Here is a 24,350-nt window from a genome sequence, read left to right as displayed (position 1 = left end):
ACTGCTGCTTCACAGCGCCAGGGACCCAGGTTCGATTCCCGGCTTGGGTCACTGTCCGTGTGGAGTCTGCATGTTCTCCTCATGTCTGCGTGGGTTTCCTCCGGGTGCTTCGGTTTCCTCCCACACTCCAAAGATGTGCAGGTTAGGTGGATTGGCCGTGCTAAATTGACGCTACTGTCAGGGGGACTAGCAGGGTAAATGTGTGGGGTTATGGGAATAGGGTGGGATTGTCGTCGGTGCGGATTCGATGGGCCAAATGGCCTCCTCCTGCGCTGTAGGGATTCTGTGATTCTCACAGGGCTGCAGTTCTTGAAGCCGGGGGAGAGACTGTCCTGAAAGGTCTCCAGTGAACTGAAGCTTCTCTGGTACTGCAGCCCGTTGGGTGAATTGTACCTTCCTGCCTCTCTCTATCCTTCCTCCAGCCGTCTGGAATATCTCTCTGTCTCCTTGCTGTGACCCTTCCCTGTTTCCCAGGGTGACCTGCGAGAGGAGCTGGCAGCCCAGCGGAGATGCCAGGAAGCCAAGGCCACAGACCTCGGCGAGCGGATTGAACGCGAGCGGCGCGGCCACCTGGACGAGCTGGCCGAGTTCAAGGAGCAGATCCGGCAGCACTCGCGGACCATCGTGGCGCTGGAGGAGAGGCTGCTCACCGTTACCAAGCAACAGCAGGAGGCCGAGGAGGACAGAGGTGTCCTGTCCCATAAACTGAGGGGTAATTGTACTGTATCTTACACAGGACTGCCTGGGGAGGGGTATTCACACAGGACTGCCTGGGGAGGGGTATTCACACACACGGGACTGCCTGGGGAGGGGTATTCACACACACGGGACTGCCTGGGGAGGGGTATTCACACAGGACTGCCTGGGGAGGGGTATTCACACACACAGGACTGCCTGGGGAGGGGTATTCACACAGGACTGCCTGGGGAGGGGTATTCACACACACAGGACTGCCTGGGGAGGGGTATTCACACACACAGGACTGCCTGGGGAGGGGTATTCACACAGGACTGCCTGGGGAGGGGTATTCACACACACAGGACTGCCTGGGGAGGGGTATTCACACAGGACTGCCTGGGGAGGGGTATTCACACAGGACTGCCTGGGGAGGGGTATTCACACACACAGGACTGCCTGGGGAGGGGTATTCACACAGGACTGCCTGGGGAGGGGTATTCACACACACAGGACTGCCTGGGGAGGGGTATTCACACACACAGGACTGCCTGGGGAGGGGTATTCACACACACAGGACTGCCTGGGGAGGGGTATTCACACACACAGGACTGCCTGGGGAGGGGTATTCACACACACGGGACTGCCTGGGGAGGGGTATTCACACAGGACTGCCTGGGGAGGGGTATTCACACAGGACTGCCTGGGGAGGGGTATTCACACGCACAGGACTGCCTGGGGAGGGGTATTCACACAGGACTGCCTGGGGAGGGGTATTCACACAGGACTGCCTGGGGAGGGGTATTCACACAGGACTGCCTGGGGAGGGGTATTCACACACACAGGACTGCCTGGGGAGGGGTATTCACACAGGACTGCCTGGGGAGGGGTATTCACACAGGACTGCCTGGGGAGGGGTATTCACACACACGGGACTGCCTGGGGAGGGGTATTCACACAGGACTGCCTGGGGAGGGGTATTCACACACACGGGACTGCCTGGGGAGGGGTATTCACACACACGGGACTGCCTGGGGAGGGGTATTCACACACACAGGACTGCCTGGGGAGGGGTATTCACACACACAGGACTGCCTGGGGAGGGGTATTCACACACATGGGACTGCCTGGGGAGGGGTATTCACACAGGACTGCCTGGGGAGGGGTATTCACACGCACAGGACTGCCTGGGGAGGGGTATTCACGCAGCGGTTACTGGGAGGCTTTCCCCAGCCTCGCCAGCCCCAAGACCGGAAATTCCCACCCCAGGTTGCTGGACCTTTAAACTGTCTATCAATGTTTTTGCCCCGCCCGTGACAATGCCCCCAGCGAGTGGGGCAAAATTTACCCTGTTGACTACGGCACGGTGGCACAGTGGTTAGCGCTGCTGCCTCACAGCGCCAGGGACCCGGGTTCGATTCCCGGCTTGGGTCACTGTCCGTGTGGAGTTTGCACGTTCTCCCCGTGTCTGCGTGGGTTTCCTCCGGGGCTCCGGTTTCCTCCCTCAATCCGAAAGATGTGCGGGTTAGATGGATTGGCCATGCTAAATTGTCCCTTCGTGTCGGGGGTTGGCTAAGGTAAATACATGGGGTTGTGGGGATAGAGCCTGGGTGGGATTGTGGTCGGTGCAGGCTCGATGGGCCGAATGGCCTCCTTCTGCATTGTGGGATTCTATGATTCTACTTTGATCCTCAGAATAGGAGCGAGAAAACATCACATTGAAGACCTGATGAGATTCAATAAATATTGACGGAAATCTGGTTGTTGTAAATATACGTTGTGGGAAGGCGCTGTAGAAAGTTCCTACAGGACAGACACACAGGGTGGGATTTTTCTCCCTCTCCGGGGTGTGTTTGGGGGCAGCGGGGGGAGTCAGCCACTTGCTGATGACGGGATCTTACAGCCCCGTCATTGTCAACGAGCTTCCCTGCTGAATGCACCCATCGCCTCTGGGAATCCCGTGGTGGGATTGGACTATTACAATGTAAACTCCCGCCGGTGTAAACGGCAGCAAGATTCCGGCAAGGGAAGAGTGATTAATGGATATTATTTCAGAGTGAAGGGATGGAGACATCAGCAGCCCAAAGTGGGTTTGGGTTTAGGGGACAAAATATCAAAAATCTTCCAAATGGGCAGAAAACCCAGCAGAAAGTGGACCATAGGTTACCCAGAAAGTTGCTCGATTGGGCAGCCAGGTGCTTTTATTTTTACTCTGTTCTTTAAGTTCCAAAGCCAGTGCTCAGATTGGATCAGGCAAACCCAAATCTATTCCTTGCTTGCTCCCAAAACCCAATAGAATCCAATTCATGGTCCCTACAAGGCAGACAAGCAAGATCCCAGCTAACAAGATAAGGCATTGCCACCCCATCATAGAATCCCTACAGTGCAGAAGAGGCCATTCGGCCCATCGAGCCCACACTGACTCTCTGACAGCATATCTTATCCAGGCCCTCTCCCCCACCCCTGTCCCCGGAACCCCACACATTTAGCACGGCCAATCCACCTAACCCGCACATCCTTTGTGCTGTGGGAGGAAACCGGAGCACCCGGAGGAAACCCACGCAGACACGGGGAGAACGTGCATTCTCCGCACAGACAGTGACCCGAGGCCGGGAATCGAACCCAGGTCCCCGGCGCTGTGAGGCAGCAATGCTAACCAGTGTGCCACCCTTCAGGGATAAAATCAGCGATGTTTAAGAGGCCAGACTTGGAGGGACACAGAGAGGGTTAAGGGAGATTACAGAGATGGAGAGGGGGGCGGGGGGAAGGCCGTTGCTGGATTTGAAAACAAGGAGTAGTATTTTAAAAGTAAGGAAGCTGAAGCAGCAGGGTAAGGTGGTGAGGGCAGGGGCACGGTAGCACAGTGGTTAGCACTGCTGCTTCACAGCTCCAAGGACCTGGGTTCAATTCCCGGCTCGGGTCACTGTCTGTGTGGAGTTTGCACATTCTCCTCGTGTCGGCGTGGGTTTCCTCCGGGTGCTCCGGTTTCCTCCCACCGTCCAAAGATGTGCGGGTTAGGTTGATTGGCCATGCTAAAATTGCCCCTTAGTGTCCTGAGATGCGTAGGTTAGAGGGATTAGCGGGTAAATATGTAGGGATATGGGGGTAGGGCCTGGGTGAGATTGTGGTCGGTGCAGACTCGATGGGCCGAATGGCCTCTTTCTGCACTGTAGGGTTTCTATGATTTCTATTATTCTATGATGGGTGAATGAGACTCTGCCAGTTAGGAGATGGGCAGTAAAGGGGGATGACCTCAGGCGAGAGTCCAGCCGGGAGTGAATTGGAATGGCCAAGCCACTGAGGCAAGAACGAGGGTTCCAGCAGCAGAGATAGCACAGTGACCGGATGACCATGCTGGGCAAGAAAAGACTTGCTGATCCATTGGGCCTTCCCCACACCAATGCCTGACCAGGCACTTTGCCCGCACGGCCCCTCCCCTCCAACAGCCAATGTAATCTCCTCTCAGAAGCTAAAAATGCAGGATTGATGAGAATACTCTGGAAATCTCTCTGACAATCAGGTGACCAGTCAAGCAGTGCATCCAGATGTTTCCACTAGTGGGAAAAACTAGAACCAGAGGGCACAATGTCAGGCTAAAGGGACGATCCTTTAAAACAGAGGTGAGGAGGAATTTCTTCAGCCAGAGAGTGGTGAATCTGTGGAACTCTTTGCCGCAGAAGGCTGTGGAGGTCAGGTCATTGAGTGTCTTTAAGACAGAGATAGATAGGATCTTGATTAATAAGGGGATCAGGGGCTATGGGGAAAAGGCAGGAGAATGGGGATGTGAGAAATATCAGTCATGATTGAATGGCGGAGCAGACTCGATGGGCCGAGTGGCCTAATCCTGCTCCTATGTCTTATGGTCTTATGGATCGTGATTACTTTAACTGTTCATCCCTTCACTTTTTGATATGGTGTGATCTTTATCAGAGCCAGGAACAGGTCCAGCTGCCTCTTGGCAATGGACATGAGGGTCTACGCTGCAATCACAGCTAATTTCTCCTGAATAAAACTCCAGCCTCTCGACCACACAGAGCCCATTGCCCCGGATCCAGAGAACACTGGGCTAGAGCGGCGGTGATGTGGAATTGGGGGGGTGAGGGGGGGGCGGGGTAAGAGGTCGGGCTGGGTGGCACGGGAAGCCCACCGCTGTCTGCTGACGGTGCCGCTCTCTGTTTTTCCTGTTTGCAGAGGCTCGGAAGAAGCTGGAAGAGCGGGAAAGGAATCGCAATGCCAGGCAGCCTGTTCTGGCCCCAGCACTGGTGGCAGTGCCCATCGCGCCTGACACACGCGCCCAGGAAGAGGCCTGCGCCTTGCTCCAGTGAGTACCTTACCGGGTTATATAGAGTGAGAGTTGGCCCCTGGGGCTCAGGGGTGGGGCAATGCCCCCTCATTAAATGACGATGCGTGCCTTGCAAAACAGTTAGAGGTTTCTTGTCGATCACCAAAATCGAATGGCTAACGGGTATTTTAAATAATAAAACTAAATGGTTACACATTACAGCTGACCCGTTCGCCTGACCAACGCTGACAATTGGTGTCAGCTCCTCAGGTATTGTTCCAGCTCTGCACAAGTGCTAAAGCAGTGGGAGCTGCTGTTGAAGGGCGGCACGGTGGCACAGCGCCTAGTATTGCTGCCTCACAGTGCCAGGGAGCCAGGTTCGATTCCCAGCTTGGGTCACTGTCTGTGCGGAGTCTGCACGTTCTCCCCGTGTCAGCGTGGGTTTCCTCCAGGTGCTCCGGTTTCCTCCCACAGTCTGAAAGATGTGCCGGTTCGGTGCATTGGCCGTGCTAAATTCTCCCTCAGTGAACCCAAACAAGCGCCGGAGTGTGGCGACTAGGGGATTTTCACAGTAACTTCATTGCAGTGTTAATGTCAGCTTACTTGTGACACTAATAAATAATCTTTACTGTTTTGAAGTGCTTTCACCTTGTTGTGAGCGCAAGCTGACAGTGTGCCACTGGGGGGCAGTGCTGCAGTGTGATACAACTCACAGCACTGGATATGCAGCTGGGAAATGATAGAGGGGAGGGAGAGCGGGACAATATTGTGGGGGGAGGCGGGGGGTGTGATTCCTCTGTGGCCTGGTGGTATAGGTCACTGAACTGGCAAACCACAAGCCTACAGCACTTCTTTGGGGTTCCAGGTTCGAATCCCACCGTGGTAAATGGTTAAATTTGAATTTTAATCTCTTGGGGTTTAAACCTCTGGATCATGTGGCCACGTTCTTCCCAATCTTTCTCTACACTGATAGCCTTGGTCTAAACTCTGAGGTCAGTGGTGAAGCGATGGCACTTGCGGGTGGCCTGGCAGGTAGCTGCTCACAAAGCTCCAGCCATCTCTGTGCTATGGGTTTCCCCCTTACCCGTCATCAGTTTGAATCTTCTGCCAAGTCCAGGGGAACTCCAGCAACAATGATGTCATCAAGCAGGGCAAGCAACCAATCACCTTGAAACATTCTCACAGACAGCAAGCCAGGAAGTAAAACGCACTGATTTTTCTTCACTTTTAGAATCATAGAATCCCCGCAGTGCAGGAAGAGGCCATTCAGCCCATCAGGTCTGCACTGACAACAATCCCACCCAGGCCCTATTCCCGTAACCCCATATATTTACACTGCTAATCCCCCTGATACTAAGGGAGAATTTAGCCTGGCCAATGCACCTAACCAGGATGTCTTTCGGACTGTGGGAGGAAACTGGAGCACTCGGAGGAAACCCATGCAGACACGGGGAAACTCCACACAGATAGTGACCCAAGCCGGGAATCGAATCGGGATCCCTGGCGCTGTGAGGCAGCAGTGCTAACCACTGTGTCACCGTGCCGCCAAATTAAAATTTCTAGAGAGCAAAATAATTGATTGGGACATGTACATTAAAAAGTGAAACACAAACAACACTTTTAGAAAGAAAATGTATTGTATTAATACACTTGTCATTTTTATCAGAATGGAAAATTTTAACATTGCACTGATTTAAAATGAGTTTCCAGAGCAGGTATTTTAAGAATAGTTCCACCTCATTAACCAGGAATAACGTTTCTGGGGAATTTTTCACTACAATATTACAATGTAAGAGGGAAGATTCTTGTCAATTCAATTATATCTAATTAATTACTTCTGCAGGAACACCAACTACGCACCCTGCGAGGGAGCAGGGAATCACTGACAGTAACATCTGGATTTCACTGTGCATTTGCAGACTCCAGATGTTGCGGTCAGTTAGGGTTCATAGAATCCCTACAGTGCTGAAGGAGGCCATTCGGCCCATCAAGTCTGCACCAACCACCAATCCCACCCAGGCCCTATCCCTGTAACCCCACATATTTACCCTGTTAAATCCCCCTGACACTAAGGGGCAATTTAGCACGGCCAATCAACCTAACCCGCACATCTTTGGTACATATTCGAGAGTCGACACCATTAAACCAGATTTAAGGCCATTAGCTCATTGGTGTTTGTGGGGCCTAATTCTGCACAAAGTGACTCCTGCACTTGCTTCACTGTAACAGTGACCAGACCACAAGTAACTCACTGACTGTATGGATTGGGACATCCTCTGGTTGTGAAGGGTGCTATATAAATGCAAAGTCTTTCTTGATGGGAGTGGGGTTGAAAGAAAAAATAAGAGGAAGTCAGGCAGTGACATGTGGAAAGAAACAAAGTTAATGGGCACTATCTTACGACCTCGTCCTGCCCAACTTTCGGCCAGGTGAGGTGGTACGATCAGGTGAGAGGTGAAAAATGAGAAACATGTCCAGTTTCTCGCCTTCCCCCATCGTGCCGGGCCCTGTTTTACTGGTGAACTTGGCTTTGTGCTCAGAAGGTCATTAGCGAGTCCCGGACGCTATCGTCCAAGCTCACTTCAAACTACCCGCTCACCGGTCGAGCTTCTCACCGGCGAGAATCACCGGGTCTCCACCAGCGGGAGACCAGGCGTGATGGCCTCGTAGAGAGGAATTGGAGGCCATTGAAGCCACCGGGTGGTCGGGGGCAGGGCTGGGCAGTGCCCAACTTTCACTCTGGCAGTGCCCACTGGGCACCCTGGCACTGCCCGCCTGGCACCCTGGCAGTGCCCACTGGGCACCCTGGCACTGCCCGCCTGGCACCCTGACAGTGCCCACTGGGCACCATAACTGTAAGAAGTCCAACAACACCAGGTTAAAGTCCAACAGGTTTATTTGGACCTGTTTAACTGTGCTGGGATAGTGCCAAGGGGTGGGTGGAGGGGAGATATGATGGGGGAGGGAATGGGAGCTCTGCAGGGATGGTAATCAGGGAGAGAGGGAGTTGTTTTCTCACTCATTCGGCACTTAAAATTTTTTTGGTAAGCTCGCACCCGGTGTTTCCGAGTCAGTGACCTTACAGCAGAATGGCAGGTAGTTAGAAACATCGCAGACAGAAATGGCCGAGGTGGAAATGGTGGAATTTTTAAGCCAGTGCAAGGGGACCAGGGCAGGAAGAGCAGAACGGGGGCTTGTGATTGTGTGGAGGGAGGGAGAGATTAAATAGCAAAATATTTCAGGGTGAAACAGTTGAGGTGAATAAAGGCTGTGAATCAGAGAATCCCTACAGTGCAGAAGGAGGCCATTCAGCCCATCTAGTCTGCACCGACCACAATCCCACCCAGACCCTATTCCTGTAACCCCACATATTTACCCTGCTAATTCCCCTGACACTAAGGGGCAATTTATCATGGCCAATCCACCTAACCCGCATATCTTTGGACTGTGGGAGGAAACCAGAGCACCCGGAGGAAACCCATGCAGACATGGGGAGAATGTGCAAATTCCACACAGACAGTGACCCGAGGCCAGAATTGAACCCGGGTCCCTGGTGCTGTGAGGCAGCAGTGCTAGCCGCCGTGCCGCCCATAGGGAGGGAACCTCCCTGTGGTAAAGAGACAATGGTTGTGTCCAGGCGAGGCGTTAGCAGTCACCTGAATGCTACGTGAAGGGATAGAGAGGAGGAAACACGCCAGTTAAAAAACACACACAACTAGCTGGAGGCAGAGATTATGATCGAAAGTTGTTGAACTCAATATTGAGTCCATCATCATAGAAATCATAGAAACCCTACAGTACAGGAAGAGGCCATTCGGCCCATCGAGTCTGCACCGACCACAATCCCACCCAGGCCCTACCGCCATATCCCTACATATTTTACCCGCTAATCCCTCTAACCTACGCATCCTAGGACACTAAGGGGCAATTTTAGCACGGCCAATCAACCTAACCCGCACATCTTTGGACTGCGGGAGGAAACCGGAGCACCCGGAGAAAACCCACGCAGACACGAGGAGAATGTGCAAACTCCACACAGACAGTGACCCGAGCCAGGAATCGAACCCAGGTCCCTGGAGCTGTGAAGCAGCAATGCTACCGTGCCACCCCTGCTGAGTACTCAGTAACTCAGTACACAACAAAACCTCGACAAACTGGTTTGATTAATTCCTTCAGATAGAACATGAGACCAGAACAAAGGGAGGAAACACATATGACAGGTTGTTCCTTCAGCCATTTCCCAGAATGTATTAGTTTGGGCGGGGGTTGCGGTGGGGGAGGGTGAAGGGGTCAGCATTGTAAGGCTTGGCATGGACGCCACTTCTCTATTCAACGTGGCTGCTTATTGCTCGGTAACTGGGATTGGCACCAATCCATGTTGGCTCTCCCTGGATGTATGTTTAACCCTGACTTCCTGAAGTTAAGCTGAAGTATCGGAACATCTTCAGCAGAAGCTGCTTCCTCGCTTCCTCAATGAAGAATTGGAACGTTCGCTGTGTTTTCTGCACTTGTCACTTTTCAAGGAACCCTCTCTAGATATTCCCCAGTGGAGCGGTGGAAGGGTGGCACTGTGGCACAGTGGTTAGCACTGCTGCTTCACAGCGCCAGGGTAATGGGTTCAATTCCCGGCTTGGGTCACTGTCTGTGCAGAGTCTGCACATTCTCCCCGTGTCTGCATGGGTTTCCTCCAGGTGCTCCAGTTTCCTCCCACAGTCCAAAAGACGTGTGGGTTAGGTTGACTGGCCATGATAAATTGCCCCTTACTGTCAGGGGATTATAATAGAAGAATCATAGAATTCCTACAGTGCTGAAGGAGGCCATTCGGCCCACCGAGTCTGCACCGACCTCAATCCCACCCAGGCCCTATCCCCGTAACCCCACATATTTACCCTAGCTAATCCCCCTGACACTAGGGTCAATTTAGCATGGCCAATTCACCTAACCCGCACATCTTTGGACTGTGGGAGGAAACCGGACCACCCGATGGAAACCCACGCAGACACGGGGAGAACGTGCAAACTCCACACAGACAGTCACCCAAGCCGGAATCGAACCCGGGTCCCTGGCGCAGTGAGGCAGCAGTGCTAACCACTGTGCCACCGTGCTGCCCCCATGGTAGTGGAAATAATGGTTGGAATGCAAATCTTTATAGGTAATCAAGACTTGATTACCTGTAAAGACTCGCATTCCAACCATTATTTTGTAAATTGAGTTTGTGTCTTTATATGCCCTGTTTGTGAACAGAACTCCCACTTACCTGATGAAGGGGCAGTGCTCCGAAAGCTAGTGGATTTTGCTACCAAATAAACCCGTTGGACGTTAACCTGGTGTTGTGAGACTTCTTACTGTGCCCCACCCCAGTCCAACACCGGCATCTCCACATCAAGAGGTTCTGGTCAGAGATCAATTATAAATGTCACCTGCATTCCCCATGATGTCATTTCAGTTCTACTCAGACTCTCGGTCTGTACAGGTGAACGAGATCTGTACAGGTGAACCCTCAGTCTGTACAGGTGAACCCTCAGTCTGTACAGGTGAACCCTCAGTCTGTACAGGTGAACCCTCAGTCTGTACAGATGAACCGTTGTTCTGCACAGGTGAACTTGGTCTGTACAAGTGAACCCTCGGTCAGCACAGGTGAACCATTGTTCTGCACAAGTGGACTTGGTCTGCACAGGTGAACTAGGTTTGCACAGTGAATTCTTGGTCTCTACAGGTGAACTCGGTGAGTGCGCTGGACTCTGGGTGTGTGGTTGAGCTGGTGTCTGGGTGATCTGGTGTCTGGGTGTGTGGCTGAGCTGGTGTCTGGGCGTCTGTGTGAGCTGGGCTCTGGGCGAGCTGGTGTCTGGGTGTGTGAGTGAGCTGGTGTCTGGATGTGTGGCTGAGCTGATGTCTGAGTATGTGGGTGAGCAGGTGAGCGGGTGTGTGGGTGAGCTGGTGTGTGGGTGAGCTGGTGTCTGGGTGAGCTGGTGTCTGGGTGTGTGGGTGAGCTGACCGCTGTATCTGTACAGTGTATGCTATCCAGCGACACTAGCAATGGCTGTTAACCATCTGGACACTAGAATAAGAATCATCTCCACAGGTATTGCCACACACAGCGCTGGTGCTGCTTCAGAGGTTGCAGTGGTCGGCAGGGAACACACAGTTTGGAGATACAGCATTTGGAAGTTTCATTTCAAAGTGAAGCCGGCATTGATGAGAGCTCAGACTGCTTTCTATTCGGAGTCAGCTCAGTTTCGATCTTCTACTTGGATCACAAGCTTTCTGGTTTTTATCGAACGTTTCTATCCTTGTTTCCCACAGGAAGGAATTAGCGGAGACTCGGATACAAGTCCTGTCGCAGCAGGATGTTATCCTGGGATTGAGAAGGGACCTGGCTGGAGCAAACGCCAGGATGTCAGACCTGGCAGGTGGGTTACCATTGGGAAGAATGGTTTCCATTGTCTATTTGTGTATTGCCTTTTCCTGTGCTGCACTGACTGGATGATGAGAGGCTGCTGGGTGTTGCTTCACTCTGGCTACACTCATAGGGACAGGAGAAGGCCATTCAGCCCCTTGAGTCATGTACTGGAACTCACCAAGCCTGACTGGTAGAGTTCTTACAGATTTCCAACATCTGCAACATTTTCCTTTTGTAAATAACCACACATGTAGGTACCAGACAATCAGCCTCTTCAATAAGAGAGAGCCTAACCATCCCTTTGTGACATAACCTTTGTCAAATCCTCCACATCAACATCCTGGAGGTCACCATTGGCCAGAAACCTAACCGATCCAGTCACATAAATGCCATGGCCACAGGAACAGGTCAGAGACTGGGCATCCTGTGGTAAGAGGTTCACTACCAACACCCCAAACTTTTCCACTAACTACAACGCACAAGTCAGGAGTGGGATACAATACTTGTCTGTAGGAGTGCTGCTCCCACAACACTCGGGGAGTTCAACGCCATTCAGGGCAAAGCAGTGGTGTTGACAATGTTTCATATACTCGCTGTCCTGCTCACACACCACCTCGCCTTGGAGATATAGAGATTGTGCTTCCTTCGCCGGCTCTGAGTCACGATCCGGGGAGACCCGACTGAACATCACTGTGAGACCAGCGTCACCGTGTGGACTGCAGCAGCGCAAGGAGACTCATCAACACCTTCTCTTGCACAATGAATCTGCACCAACCACGATCCCACCCAGGCCCTATTCCCATAACCCCACATATTTACCCTAGCTAATCCCCCTGACACTAGGGTCAATTTAGCATGGCCAATCCACCTAACCCACAACGCCCCAATCCTGAGAATGGGCTTTAAAACCTCATAGAGGAAGAATCGAAAAAGAATTTGTCTTGGTAACCTCGCTCACTCCATTTCTCGCTTTCTCATTCCCTCGCTCTCTCTCTCACTCATTCCCTCGCTCTCTCTCTCTCTCATTCCCTCGCTCTCTCTCTCACTCATTCCCTCGCTCTCTCTCTCTCATTCCCTCGCTCTCTCTCTCTCATTCCCTCACTCTCTCTCTCACTCATTCCCTCGCTCTCTCTCTCACTCATTCCCTCGCTCTCTCTCTCTCATTCCCTCGCTCTCTCTCTCTCATTCCCTCACTCTCTCTCTCACTCATTCCCTCGCTCTCTCTCTCTCACTTTTTGTTTCACCTCCTGTCTGTCTGTCTCTCTCTGTCTCTCTCTCTTTCTTTCTTTCTCTTTATCTCTCCCTCTCTTTCACTCCCTCTGTTTCTCTGTGTGCGTGTGTGTGTCTCTCTCTCTCTCTCTTACTTTCTCGATCTTCCAGTCTCACAATTTGTGTCTCTTCCTCTGTCTCTCTCTGTCTCACCCTCTCTTTCTCCCTGTCTCACTGTCACTCTCTCTCTTTCCCTCTGTCTCTCTGTGCATTTCTTCATCTCTTTCTCTCTCTGTCACTCTCTGTCTGTCTCTCTTTCTCTTTCAGTTTCTCTGTCTCTTTCTCTCTCTCTGTCACTCTCTGTCTGTCTCTCTTTCAGTTTCTCTGTCTCTCTGTCTCTGTCTCTCTATCTCTCTCTCTTTGTGTCTCTCCCTCTCTCTCTCTCTTCTCTTTCTGCCTCCGTCCCTTTCTGTCTCTCTGTCTGTCTCTCTCTCTCTGTGCATGTCTCTCTCTCAGTCTCTCTCTTCCCCCCTCCCCTTTTTTGCCTCTTTTCTACACTTTTTCCATTCTGCGTTCTCTCTCTCTCTCTCTCTAGCTGCTGACGCATCTGCAAATTTCTTGAAATATCTGTTTCTATTTCAGAAAAAATTAGATTATTTATAATCCAAACCTTGACCATAAATAAATGTGCTTAAAATGCTTAAAGTCTTTGACTATTGAGTTCCAGTGGCTCCCTCTCCTTAGTCCCAATTTTAACATTGAGTTTAGCTCTAAGCCCTTGCTCTGTTTAAATTCACATTTGCCGTGGCTATTTGGTGACGTGCTTTATGTCTCGAGAAGATGCAGAGCAAACATCTGAGACATCCATGAATACTGTGGCACAAATCAATCCGGTGGCAGTGAGTGAGTCACTGTAAATACAGCCTGCAGACAGATAAACACAGGATCCAACACCTACAATGTTGTGTATAAACTGGGTATCAGATTGCGGGGTTTGCAGACTACTTACAAACAAGAGCTTCTTTTCTGCCAATCTCTTTTCCTTCATCTGCCCTCCCTCTAGGCCTCAACCACTCCAATTCCACTCCCGTAAGCATGGCTCCCATGAAAGATTGAACCAATTTGCCCACAGCAAGGTCCCAGAAATAGGGATGTAATGAAGGCTGGGTAATCTGTCTTGGTGGTGTTGGTCCAGGATTTGGCTAGGAGACTTCTTCTTTATTCATTCGTGGGACATGGGCATCACTGGCTGACCAGCATTTATTGCCCATACCCAGTTGCCCTTGTTCAGAGGGCAGTTGAGAGTCAACCGCATTGCTGTGGCTCTGGAGTCACATGTAGGCCGGACCGGGTAAGGACGGCAGATTTCCTTCCCTAAAGGACATTAGTGAACCAGATGGGTTTTTCCGACAATCGACAATTGTTTCATGGTCATCAGTAGATTCTTAATTCCAGATATTTTTTATTGAATTCAGATTCCACCTTCTGCCGTGGCGGGATTCGAATCCAGGTCCCCAGAACATTAGCTGAGTTTCTGGATTAATAATAATACCATTAGGCCGTCGCCTCCCCTAGAGACTGGAGAGAACTCACTTGTCCTCCTCACAATCACGCCACGGGATGTTTTATGACATCCTGACAGGATAGGTGGGGCCTCGGAAAGTCAGCACGGCTGACAATGCAGCACCTCCCCAACGGCACATGGGTTTAACGCCTCATCAACTCTGCACCTCTGACGGTGCAACACTCCCTCGGTAGTGCAAGGGAGTGCCAGCCTGGATTATAGGCTCCGGCCTCCGAAGTGGGACCTGCGAGATGATCCACTTTGGAAGAAGAACAAGAAGAGGGAGTATTTAATGAATAGCCGGACACTGGGAAGCTCAGAGGAACAGAGGGATCTTGGGGTAATTATTCACAGATCCCTGAAGGCGGCCGAGCAGGTGAATAGGGTAGTTAAGCAGGCACGTGAAAAGTATAAGACCAAGGCAGTAATGTTCTGGTCACCTCACTGTAGGGAGGATGTGACAGCACTCGAGGGGGTCCAGAGGAGATTCACCAGGATGTTGCCTGGGATGGAACATTTGAGCTATAAGGAGAGACTGGATAGGCTGGGATTATTTTCTTTAGATCAGAGAAGGCTGAGGGGGGACATGATTGAGGTGTATAAGATTATGAGGGGTATGGACAGGGTGAATAGGGAGCAGCAGTTCTCCTTGGTTGGGGGGACAATCCCGAGGGGGCATAGTTTAAGGGTAAGGGGCAGGAGGGGATTTGGGAAAAAGTTTTTCACTCAGAGTGCTGGGAATCTGGAATGCACGGCCTGGGAGGCTGGAAACCTGACAGTCATTAAAAAATATTTGGATGAGCACTCGAAATATCATAACATTCAAGCATATGGGGCAAGTGTTGGAAAATGTGGTCAGCGCGGCTTTAGTGGTAGACATTGTTGGTGCAGACTCGATGGGCCGAAGGGTATTTCCTGCACTCTCTGACTCTATCAAGCAAAACCTTCCTGACTCCAGGGGCAAGGGCTGAGCCAAGGCCGACACTGGGTAAACATAGTAACGGTCTAATCTCACAGAAACTTTTACATTAATGTTCCCCCACCCCACCCCACCCCACCCCACCCCCCACCCCCCACCCCCCACAATTTGATTCACTAAAGATCAGCTCAACAACTTGTGTCTGTACACAGGTGAACTGAGCGAGAAACAGAAAGCAGCGCTGGAGCAGAACCGAGCGATGGTGAGGGGTCAGGCGCTGGAGCTGAACACTCTACACCAACGGCTGGCCAAGATGTCTCAGCTGGTGGACATGAAGAGCGCGGAACTCCAAGACAAAAATGCAGAGTTGAGGTACGTGAGCCTCCGACACAGGGAGCTCCGCAGCGCACTTGGCTTTGTAGCTGGTGGCAGCTTTGGCACCCACGTGGTGGCAGAGAGACTGCATGCCCTCGGGTCGAGTGGGCATATCCCGCTCCGGGACTGGCCACCCTCCATTTGGGAGGTGGCAGGGGACTGAAAATTGTGCGATTTCTGTCTGCTTTGGTTGGTAAACACACTGCTCAGAATGACACTGAGGCCAAGTGAGGTCCCAGATTCAGTCTCCAAGTGTAATGAGCTAATCTTGGTCAACATGTAAACATAGAAAGAAACATAGAAACCCTACAGTACAGAAAGAGGCCATTCGGCCCATCGAGTCTGCACCGACCACAATCCCACCCAGGCCCTACCTCCATATCCCTACATATTTTACCCGCTAATCCCTCTAACCTACACATCTCAGGACACTAAGGGGCAATTTTAGCACGGCCAATCAACCTAACCCGCACATCTTTGGACTGTGGGAGGAAACCGGAGCACCCGGAGGAAACCCACGCAGACACGAGGAGAATGTGCAAACTCCACACAGACAGTGACCCAAGCCGGGAATCGAACCCAGGTCCCTGGAGCTGTGAAGCAGCAGTGCTAACCACTGTGCCACCGTGCCGCCCCTATGAGGCAGCATTAGAGGGTGTCTGGTGCGGTTCAATACATAGGGAATAATTCAGCCCGGGTGGATCCAGAGACCTCTTCTGAAAGCGTGAATATGGGCATCTAGTTCTTGATTGGATCAGACCAGGCTCCTGCATGTCTTGGGCAAGTGGATGGAGGGAGAGGGATCAGCCTGTATACAAGCAGTGAGGGTGGGTCCAGCTATGGCGCCCTTAACCCAGACCCATTTAGTTCAGTCGTACCCGGGACACGGAGACATTGTGTGCAGGGCAGAGTTTTAGCCTCCAGGCAATCTGGGAGCTGCCTTTAATAATGATAGGCTCACTCACTGGGATTCATCGGCCTGCGTTACAAGTGTGACTGGGATGATTCAGCTGCTCTTTTGGCTGGACTGAATGTGTGGAAAGCAGAGATGGAGCTGTTAGTAACAGAGTGTGGGAACTACGCAAACTGCAAAGAAGTTGCCAAGAGTTAAGAGTCTTTGCTCTCAATTAGAAGAGAGTGTGAGGTTGGGTTTAACAGATATATTTATATAAACGGCTGTGACACTTGGTTGCAGAGTAGTTTTACTCAGGGATACAAAAAGTAAAGTTAGTTTTCTGACCTTGAAAAAGAAGGAGCTTCAAAGATGTCTAATTATTCTCTAATTGATTTAGGATGCGGTTGCCAAGCCAACGGGGCACAGGCCTCGAGGGGACAGGCCAGGTTCTACACAGCCCTGCCTCGCAACAGTATGACACATTGTCCATTCCATCATGTAACGCTCCAGTATAGAAACCAGCCTATTGTCCGACTTACCGTGAGCACCTCTACGGGTGATTGGCTAGTGCCTGACATTATCTCCGAATTTTACAGATCAGCTTATGACTGATCGGAGTCTGATATTCTTTGATATCCAGTGTGGAGGCAGAGAGGAGCTGTGTGGTGATCCAGTCACTGGTCTCAATTTAATCATTTTCCTGGAGTTATCCTGTGACATTCCCAAAATTCATCGGAGAGTGAATATTACATCATCTCCCAGTCTCCCTCCACCAGAGAGTGATCCATTCATGGGATGGCTGGCCTTTTATTGCCCATCCCTAATTGCCCTTGAACCGAGTGGCTGGCCATTTCAGAGGGCATTTAAGAGTCAACCACATTGCTGTGGATCTAGAGTCACTTGCAGGCCAGGCCTAGGTTAGGATAGAAACATAGAAATTAGAAGCAGAAGGAGGCCATTCAGCCCTTCAAACCTGCTCCACCAATCATTTTGATCATGGTTGATCATCAAATTCAATATCTTGATCCCGCCTTCCTCTCCATATCCTTTGAGACCCAAGAGCTATATCTAATTTCGTCTTGAAATCACACAACATTTTGGTTTCAACTGCTTTCTGTGGCAGATTTCCTTCCCTAAAGGGGCAAGTGACAATGACCAAATCCAGATTTTTACTGGATCCAAATTTCACCACCTGCCGCGGTGGGATTCAAACCCGGGTCCCCAGAGCATTATCTCTGGGTTACTAGTCCGGTGACAATACCACTATGCCACGAACGCACCCATCTCCTACCATCCATTGGAGAGTGAACATTACACTATCTATGTTTCTGAAGCTCCCTCGCACTGGTGCCGAATAGTATTTCAGGAGCTGCTTATTTCAGTGGAGTGTTGGGAACTTTGGTGGGATTGGATTCCAGTCTGGGTAGATAAATTTAGCTCCATGTACCAGCAGACACAATGTACAGACAGGAAGAGCCCCGCTCTGTCCGATAGACTCGTGGTGTTTAATCCATCACGATACACACACAGGCGGTTCACCAGATTGATTCCAGGGATGAAAGGGTTGATGTATGAGGAGGGATTAAACAGTTTGGGCTTTACTCGCTGGAGTTCAGAAGGATGAGAGGGGATCTGATCGAGGTATATAAAATACTAAAAGGGATTGTTAGAGTAAATGTAGACCAAATGTTTCCCCTTATGGGACAATCCTAGAACAAGAGGTCACGGGTATAGGTTGAGAGGCGATAGATTTAAAACTGAGATGAGGAGGAACTATTTCTCGCAGAGGGTGGTGAATTTGTGGAACTCGCTGCCCCATCGCGCGGTGGAGTCTGAATCATTGAATGGTTTCAAGAAGGAGATGGATATATTTCTGATATTAAAAAGGGTTAAAGGGGAACAGGTGGGGAGGTGGATTTGAGACCAGGGAGAGATCAGCCAGGATCTGACTGAATGGCGGAGCAGGATCGAAGGGCTGAATTTGCCAAGTCCTGTTCCTAATTCCTATGTCCCTACGAGACTCGTCACTCTGGCTTGAGACATTTCTCCGTTTCCCAATCCTCCTGCTCAGATTCCTGATTTCTCAGTGTGTCGCGATCATTTTCAGGGCCTGTAAGGAGAAGCTGGAACAGCAGAAAGTGGCGAGGAAGGAGAAGGCAATCGAGTGCGAGAAACTACAGCATGAACTCAGTGAATGGGACAGCCAGAAACAGCGGCTCCCTGTGCACCCTGAGGTACTGTTTGTGTGGCCACTGGGAAACCACTCACCTTCTCGCCAGTAATCCAAGACAGCCACTGTCAACAGGGTTGGTTGCCATGGGAAGGAGTGAGAGTGAGTGCGTGGGAGGGACTGAGAGTGAGTGCATGGGAGAGAGAGTGGGAGCGGGAGAGTGGGAGAGAGAGTGGGAGCAAGTGCGTGGGAGAGAGAGTGGGAGCGAGTGCATGGGAGAGAGTGAGTGCGTGGGAGTGAGAGTGAGTGCGTGGGAGAGTGAGAATGAGTGTGTGGGTGAGAGTGAGTGCATGGGAGAGAATGAGAGTGAGTGTGTGGGAGGGAGTGAGAATGAGTGTGTGGGTGAAAGTTGGTGTGTGGGAGAAAGTGAGAGTGAGTGCGTGGGAGTGAAAGAGAGTGAGTGCGTGGGAGAGAGTGAGTGAGTGGGTGAGAGTGAGTCCGTGTACGTGGGAGTGAAAGAGAGTGAGCGCGGGGGAGAGAGTGAGCGCGGGGGAGAGAGAGTGGGAACGAGTGCGTGGGAGAGAGAGTGGGAGCGGGAGCGTGGGAGAGAGAGTGGGAGCGGGAGCGTGGGAGAGAGAGTGGGAGCGAGTGCATGGGAGAGAGAGTGGGAGCGTGGGAGAGAGAGTGGGAGCGGGAGCGTGTGTGGGAGAGTGGGAGAGAGAGTGGGAGCGGGAGCGTGGGAGAGAGAGTGGGTGAGAGGGTGGGAGTGGGAGCCTGGGAGAGAGAGTGGGAGAGAGAGTGGGAGCGGGAGCGTGGGAGAGAGAGTGGGAGCGAGTGCGTGGGAGAGAGAGTGGGAGCGGGAGCGTGGGAGAGAGAGTGGGAGCCGGAGAGTGGGAGAGAGAGTGGGAGCGGGAGCCTGGGAGAGAGAGTGGGAGCGGGAGCCTGGGAGAGAGAGTGGGAGCGGGAGCGTGGGAGAGAGAGTGGGAGCGGGAGCGTGGGAGGGAGAGTGGGACCGAGTGCATGGGAGAGAGCGTGGGAGAGTGGGAGAGAGAGTGGGAGCGGGAGTGTGGGAGAGAGCGGGAGAGTGGGAGAGAGAGTGGGAGAGAGAGTGGGAGCGGGAGAGTGGGAGAGAGAGTGGGAGCGAGTGCGTGGGAGAGAGAGTGGGAGCAGGAGAGTGGGAGCGGGAGAATGGGAGTGGGAGCGGGAGCGTGGGAGTGAGAGTGGGAGCGGGAGCGTGGGAGAGAGAGTGGGAGTGGGAGCCTGGGAGAGAGAATGGGAGAGGGAGTGGGAGCCTGGGAGTGAGAGTGGGAGCGGGAGCGTGGGAGAGAGAGTGGGAGTGGGAGCCTGGGAGAGAGAATGGGAGAGGGAGTGGGAGCCTGGGAGTGAGAGTGGGAGCAAGTGCGTGGGAGAGAGAGTGGGAGCGGGAGTGTGGGAGAGAGAGTGGGAGCGAGTGCGTGGGAGAGAGAGTGGGAGAGAGAGTGGGAGCGGGAGCGTGGGAGAGTGAGTGGGAGCGGGAGCGTGGGAGAGAGAGTGGGAGTGGGAGCCTGGGAGTGAGAGTGGGAGCGAGTGCGTGGGAGAGAGAGTGGGAGCAGGAGCCTGGGAGAGAGAGTGGGATCGGGAGCCTGGGAGAGAGAGTGGGAGCAGGAGCGTGGGAGAGAGAGTGGGAGCGGGAGAGTGGGAGAGAGAGTGGGAGTGGGAGCCTGGGAGAGAGAGTGGGAGCGGGAGAGTGGGAGAGAGAGTGGGAGTGGGAGTGTGGGAGAGAGAGTGGGAGTGGGAGACTGGGAGTGAGAGTGGGAGCGGGAGCCTGGGAGAGAGAGTGGGAGCGAGTGCGTGGGAGAGAGAGTGGGAGCAGGAGACAGAGTGCATGGGGGAGAGAAAGGGATGGATTGCGAGGGAGAGAGTGAAAGTGAGTGTGAGGGAAAGTGAGAGTACGTGGGAGCGAGAGTGAGTGCGTGGGTGTGACAGAGGGAGGAAGAGAGACAGAATGCATGGGAGAGTGTGTGTGTGTGTGTGTGTCACCCCCAGTCTCAGAATTCTTGTTCACAGAAACCCCCAAAGCACCAACACATACTCTGTCACCCTGACAGTGGGTGTGAGTGAGTGACTGAGCAATCTGAGCCTGCGAATGACACACACGCACACACACATGGGGACACACACACACGGATACACGGACACACGGACGCCGACATACAGACACCGACATACACACACACACATGGGGACACACACACACGGATACACGGACACACGGACGCCGACATACAGACACCGACATACACACACACACACACATGGGGACACACACACACGGATACACGGACACACGGACGCCGACATACAGACACCGACATACAGACACACACACACACACACCGACACGCACACGCACACACATACATCCACACACACACACGCGCGTGCACACACACACAGACACACACACACGGACACACACAGACACACACACGGACACACACGGACACACACACACGGACACACAGACACACACACACGGACACACAGACACACACACACAGACACACTCACACAGACACACACACAGACACACACACACGGACACACAGACACACACACAGACACACACACACGGACACACGGACACACAGACACACTCACACAGACACACACACACGGACACACAGACACACACACACGGACACACGGACACACAGACACACTCACACAGACACACACACGGACACACAGACACACACACACGGACACACAGACACACACAGACACGCTCACACGCGCGCACACGGACACATAGATACACACACACACCCCACCCATGGTCTTCTTTATGAACTCCTCTTGTTAATTGTCAGTTTATTGCTTTATTTGTGTTCAGTAAGCTGTTTCTTTTGTTCGTGTTGCTCTTTTTTGTTGAAATTCTGGTTTAATTATTGTGCCAAATCTTATCTTTCCAAAATTTGCTCATCGGCCCTTTGAGAGGGGAAAAATGGGAATAAGATTGGACAAGCCTGGTCTCGATCCAAAATGCTCAGACTCGCTTCACTTTTCAGATGTTGACATTTCAGTATCTGAGGCTTTCCAGCAGTCAGTCTCTCTCTCAATCTGCCTCTTGTCTTTTAAGGACCCCATTAAAATTTAATTTGGTGAGAAGTCGCTGGGGAAAATACCCTTGGAATATTTGTGATAATTTAAAACATGTACTTTCCCTGAGAACGTTTCTTATTCACATTTGTTCTTCAAATTGACACGAGGATCTGGGGTGTCTGCTCCCACCCTCACTCCTTCACCCTGTGCACTGACTGCCGAGCTTAAAGATGGGAGGGTCTGTAAATATTGGGAGAGCGATTCTGACCTGGAGCAGATCGGGGATAACAAGTTTAATGAAATGTGTGACCTGCATTTATATAGCACCTTTCACTAGCTTACAGCAGTGATGGACAACTTTACAGCACTTTACAGCAGTGATGGACAACCTAGGCTAGTGAGTGGGTCGCATGAGTGGCTCTCCTTCATCTCAGTGAACCACAAGATTGAAACCGGGCTTGTTCACTAACCGTGACCCCATGAATAAGATTAAGTACATTTAATGCACGCTGAATATTTCATAACAAGTTATAGAAAATACTCAATCACTTGTATATTAATGAATAAGATTAACTACATTTAATAGGGCAGCACGGTGGCACAGTGGTTAGCACTGCTGCCTCACAGTGCCAGGGACACGGGTTCGATTCCCGTCTAATTCACTGTCTGTGTGGAGTTTGCACATTCTCCCCGTATCTGCGTGGGTTTACTTCGGGTGCTCCGATTTCCTCCCACAGTCCAAAGATGTGCGGGTTAGGTGGATTGGCCATGCTAAATTGCCCCTTAGTGTCAGGGGGACTAGCTGGGGTAAATGCACGGGGGAATAGGGCTTGGGTGGGATTGTGGTCGGTGCAGACTTGACGTGCCGAATGGCCTCCTTCTGCACTGTCAGGATTCGATGATCCTAATACACATCGAATATTTCATGACAAGTTATAGAAAATACGGAATCATAGAAACCCTACAGTGCAGAAGGAGGCCATTCGGCCCATCAAGTCTGCACCGACCACAATCCCACCCAGGCCCTACCCCCACATATTTTACCCGCTAATCCCTCTAACGTACACATCCCAGGACTCAAAGGGGCAATTTTTAACCTGGCCAATCAACCTAACCCACACATCATTTATATATTAATAGAATTGCCATCAACGTCAAGTGGTAAAAACAAAATTATTTACACTTTGATTGGACACAGAGGCTCTCACAGTCAGTGTTGTGAGCAATCAGCGCACACCTCACTTCACTCGCCCTTGCTTTACGTGCGAATCACTTTAGTCATACCGGCAGGAAATAAACCACGTGGACAGATACCAGTGGAATTAGACAACCCTGTGAATGGCCAATGGTCAACAAACCCCCCCCCCCCACCAAGCCTTATAGCCAATGAAGTATTTTTGAAAAGTAATACCGGAAAGTTTCCACACAGCAAACTCCCACAAACAGCAGCGGAATGAACAATCAGATAAATAATGATGTTGTTTGAGGGATTCATATTTTCCAGGACACTGCGCTAAACACTCCTGCCCTTTAGAATCATGCTCTTCCACATCCACCTGGCAAAGAGAGGGCGTCACCTCTGACAGTGCAGCACCCCCTCAGCGGAGCGCCGACATGCCCGCCTGGGTTTGTGTACTCAAGTTCTGGAGTGGAACTTGAACCTGAAACCCTCTGGCTCCCCGGATGGTTAAAAAAAAACAGTTCGTGCCAGTATTCTTATTTCCCCGTTTTACTGATTTTTCTTTTCCCTCCTTGTCCGGTGGGCGCGCCACCGACAGAACTGTGGCCGATAACTGTGCGGTTCGCAACCACTCCATAGCCCCGGGGGAGTGTCAAACCTGTGCTGCACTAGCTGAGCTCAGGCTGTCGACATGATTGGCCTCAGTGCCCTGGGCTGAGGAGGAGGAAGAAAAGGAAAAATCCCCCAGGGTTCCTGCTCCTGATCGCTATTTAGTGGTCGCGGTGAGTGTCACAGAATCGTGTTTGGTTAGGACAGAATTATAATCGGACAATCCCCTGACGCTCACTGTCACTGCGAGTAAAGGTTGGCCACTGAACTGAGCTAGTGGGCGGGATTTCTCAGCTTTGCCCACCCCCAAACCAGAAAACCCCACCCCAAGTCAACAGACCCCCCCCCCATGGTCCGCCCCGATTCCCGTGGCGGGCGGGACGGTACAATTCCAACCACAGAGTCCTCACAGCAGTCGAGGGACTGTGGCCCCAGTTTGTTAGCATCCTTTTGTTTGGGGATGAGGGTCTAGGTGGTGTAGATAAAAAATAATCAAAGATCTAAAACTGAGATTGGCATGTTATAGAATCATAGAATCCCGACAGAGCAGGAGGAGGCCATTCAGCCCATCGAGTCTGCACAGACTGTCCGACAGGGCATCTTTACCCATGCCCTATCCCCGTAACCCCACACATTTATCATGGCTAATCCCCCTAACCTGCAATCTTGGGACACTAAGGGGCAACTTAGCATGGTCAATCCACCTGACCTGCACATCTTTGGACTGTCGGAGGAAACTGGAGCACCCGGAGGAAACCCACGCAGACACGGGGAGAACGTGCAAACTCCACACAGACAGATTCCCCAAGCCGGGAATCGAACCTGGGTCCCTAGTGTGTGAGGCAGCAGTGCTAGCCACTGTGCCACCGCGCTGCCCTTGTTTTTTTAACTATATTCAGGGGTGCGAAGTTGATGAGTACCAGAGAGCAGGAAAACCAATTCTTTCACCTGCATCTTGTGAGCCAACAGTTATAGTAACTTTAAAAAA

The 24,350-nt window shown here is 51.8% G+C and overlaps 1 protein-coding gene across 1 annotated transcript in view; it reads left to right on the top strand.

Annotated features, from left to right (window-relative positions):
* The window catches only part of LOC144510263 (forkhead-associated domain-containing protein 1-like), a 94,221-nt gene that overhangs the window by 7,649 nt on the left and 62,222 nt on the right, over positions 1 to 24,350 (top strand). The window contains exons 3-7 of the mRNA XM_078239757.1: positions 475 to 712; positions 4,867 to 4,996; positions 11,261 to 11,367; positions 15,262 to 15,421; positions 18,427 to 18,553. Coding sequence (XP_078095883.1) covers positions 475 to 712; positions 4,867 to 4,996; positions 11,261 to 11,367; positions 15,262 to 15,421; positions 18,427 to 18,553 — 762 coding nt within the window. The remainder of the gene's footprint in view (positions 1 to 474; positions 713 to 4,866; positions 4,997 to 11,260; positions 11,368 to 15,261; positions 15,422 to 18,426; positions 18,554 to 24,350) is intronic.

Source organism: Mustelus asterias, chromosome 22, assembly GCF_964213995.1.
Source record: "Mustelus asterias chromosome 22, sMusAst1.hap1.1, whole genome shotgun sequence".
Taxonomy (NCBI): domain Eukaryota; kingdom Metazoa; phylum Chordata; class Chondrichthyes; order Carcharhiniformes; family Triakidae; genus Mustelus; species Mustelus asterias.
Note: the sequence above shows the minus strand (reverse complement) of the source record. Positions and strands in the feature narration are given on the sequence as shown.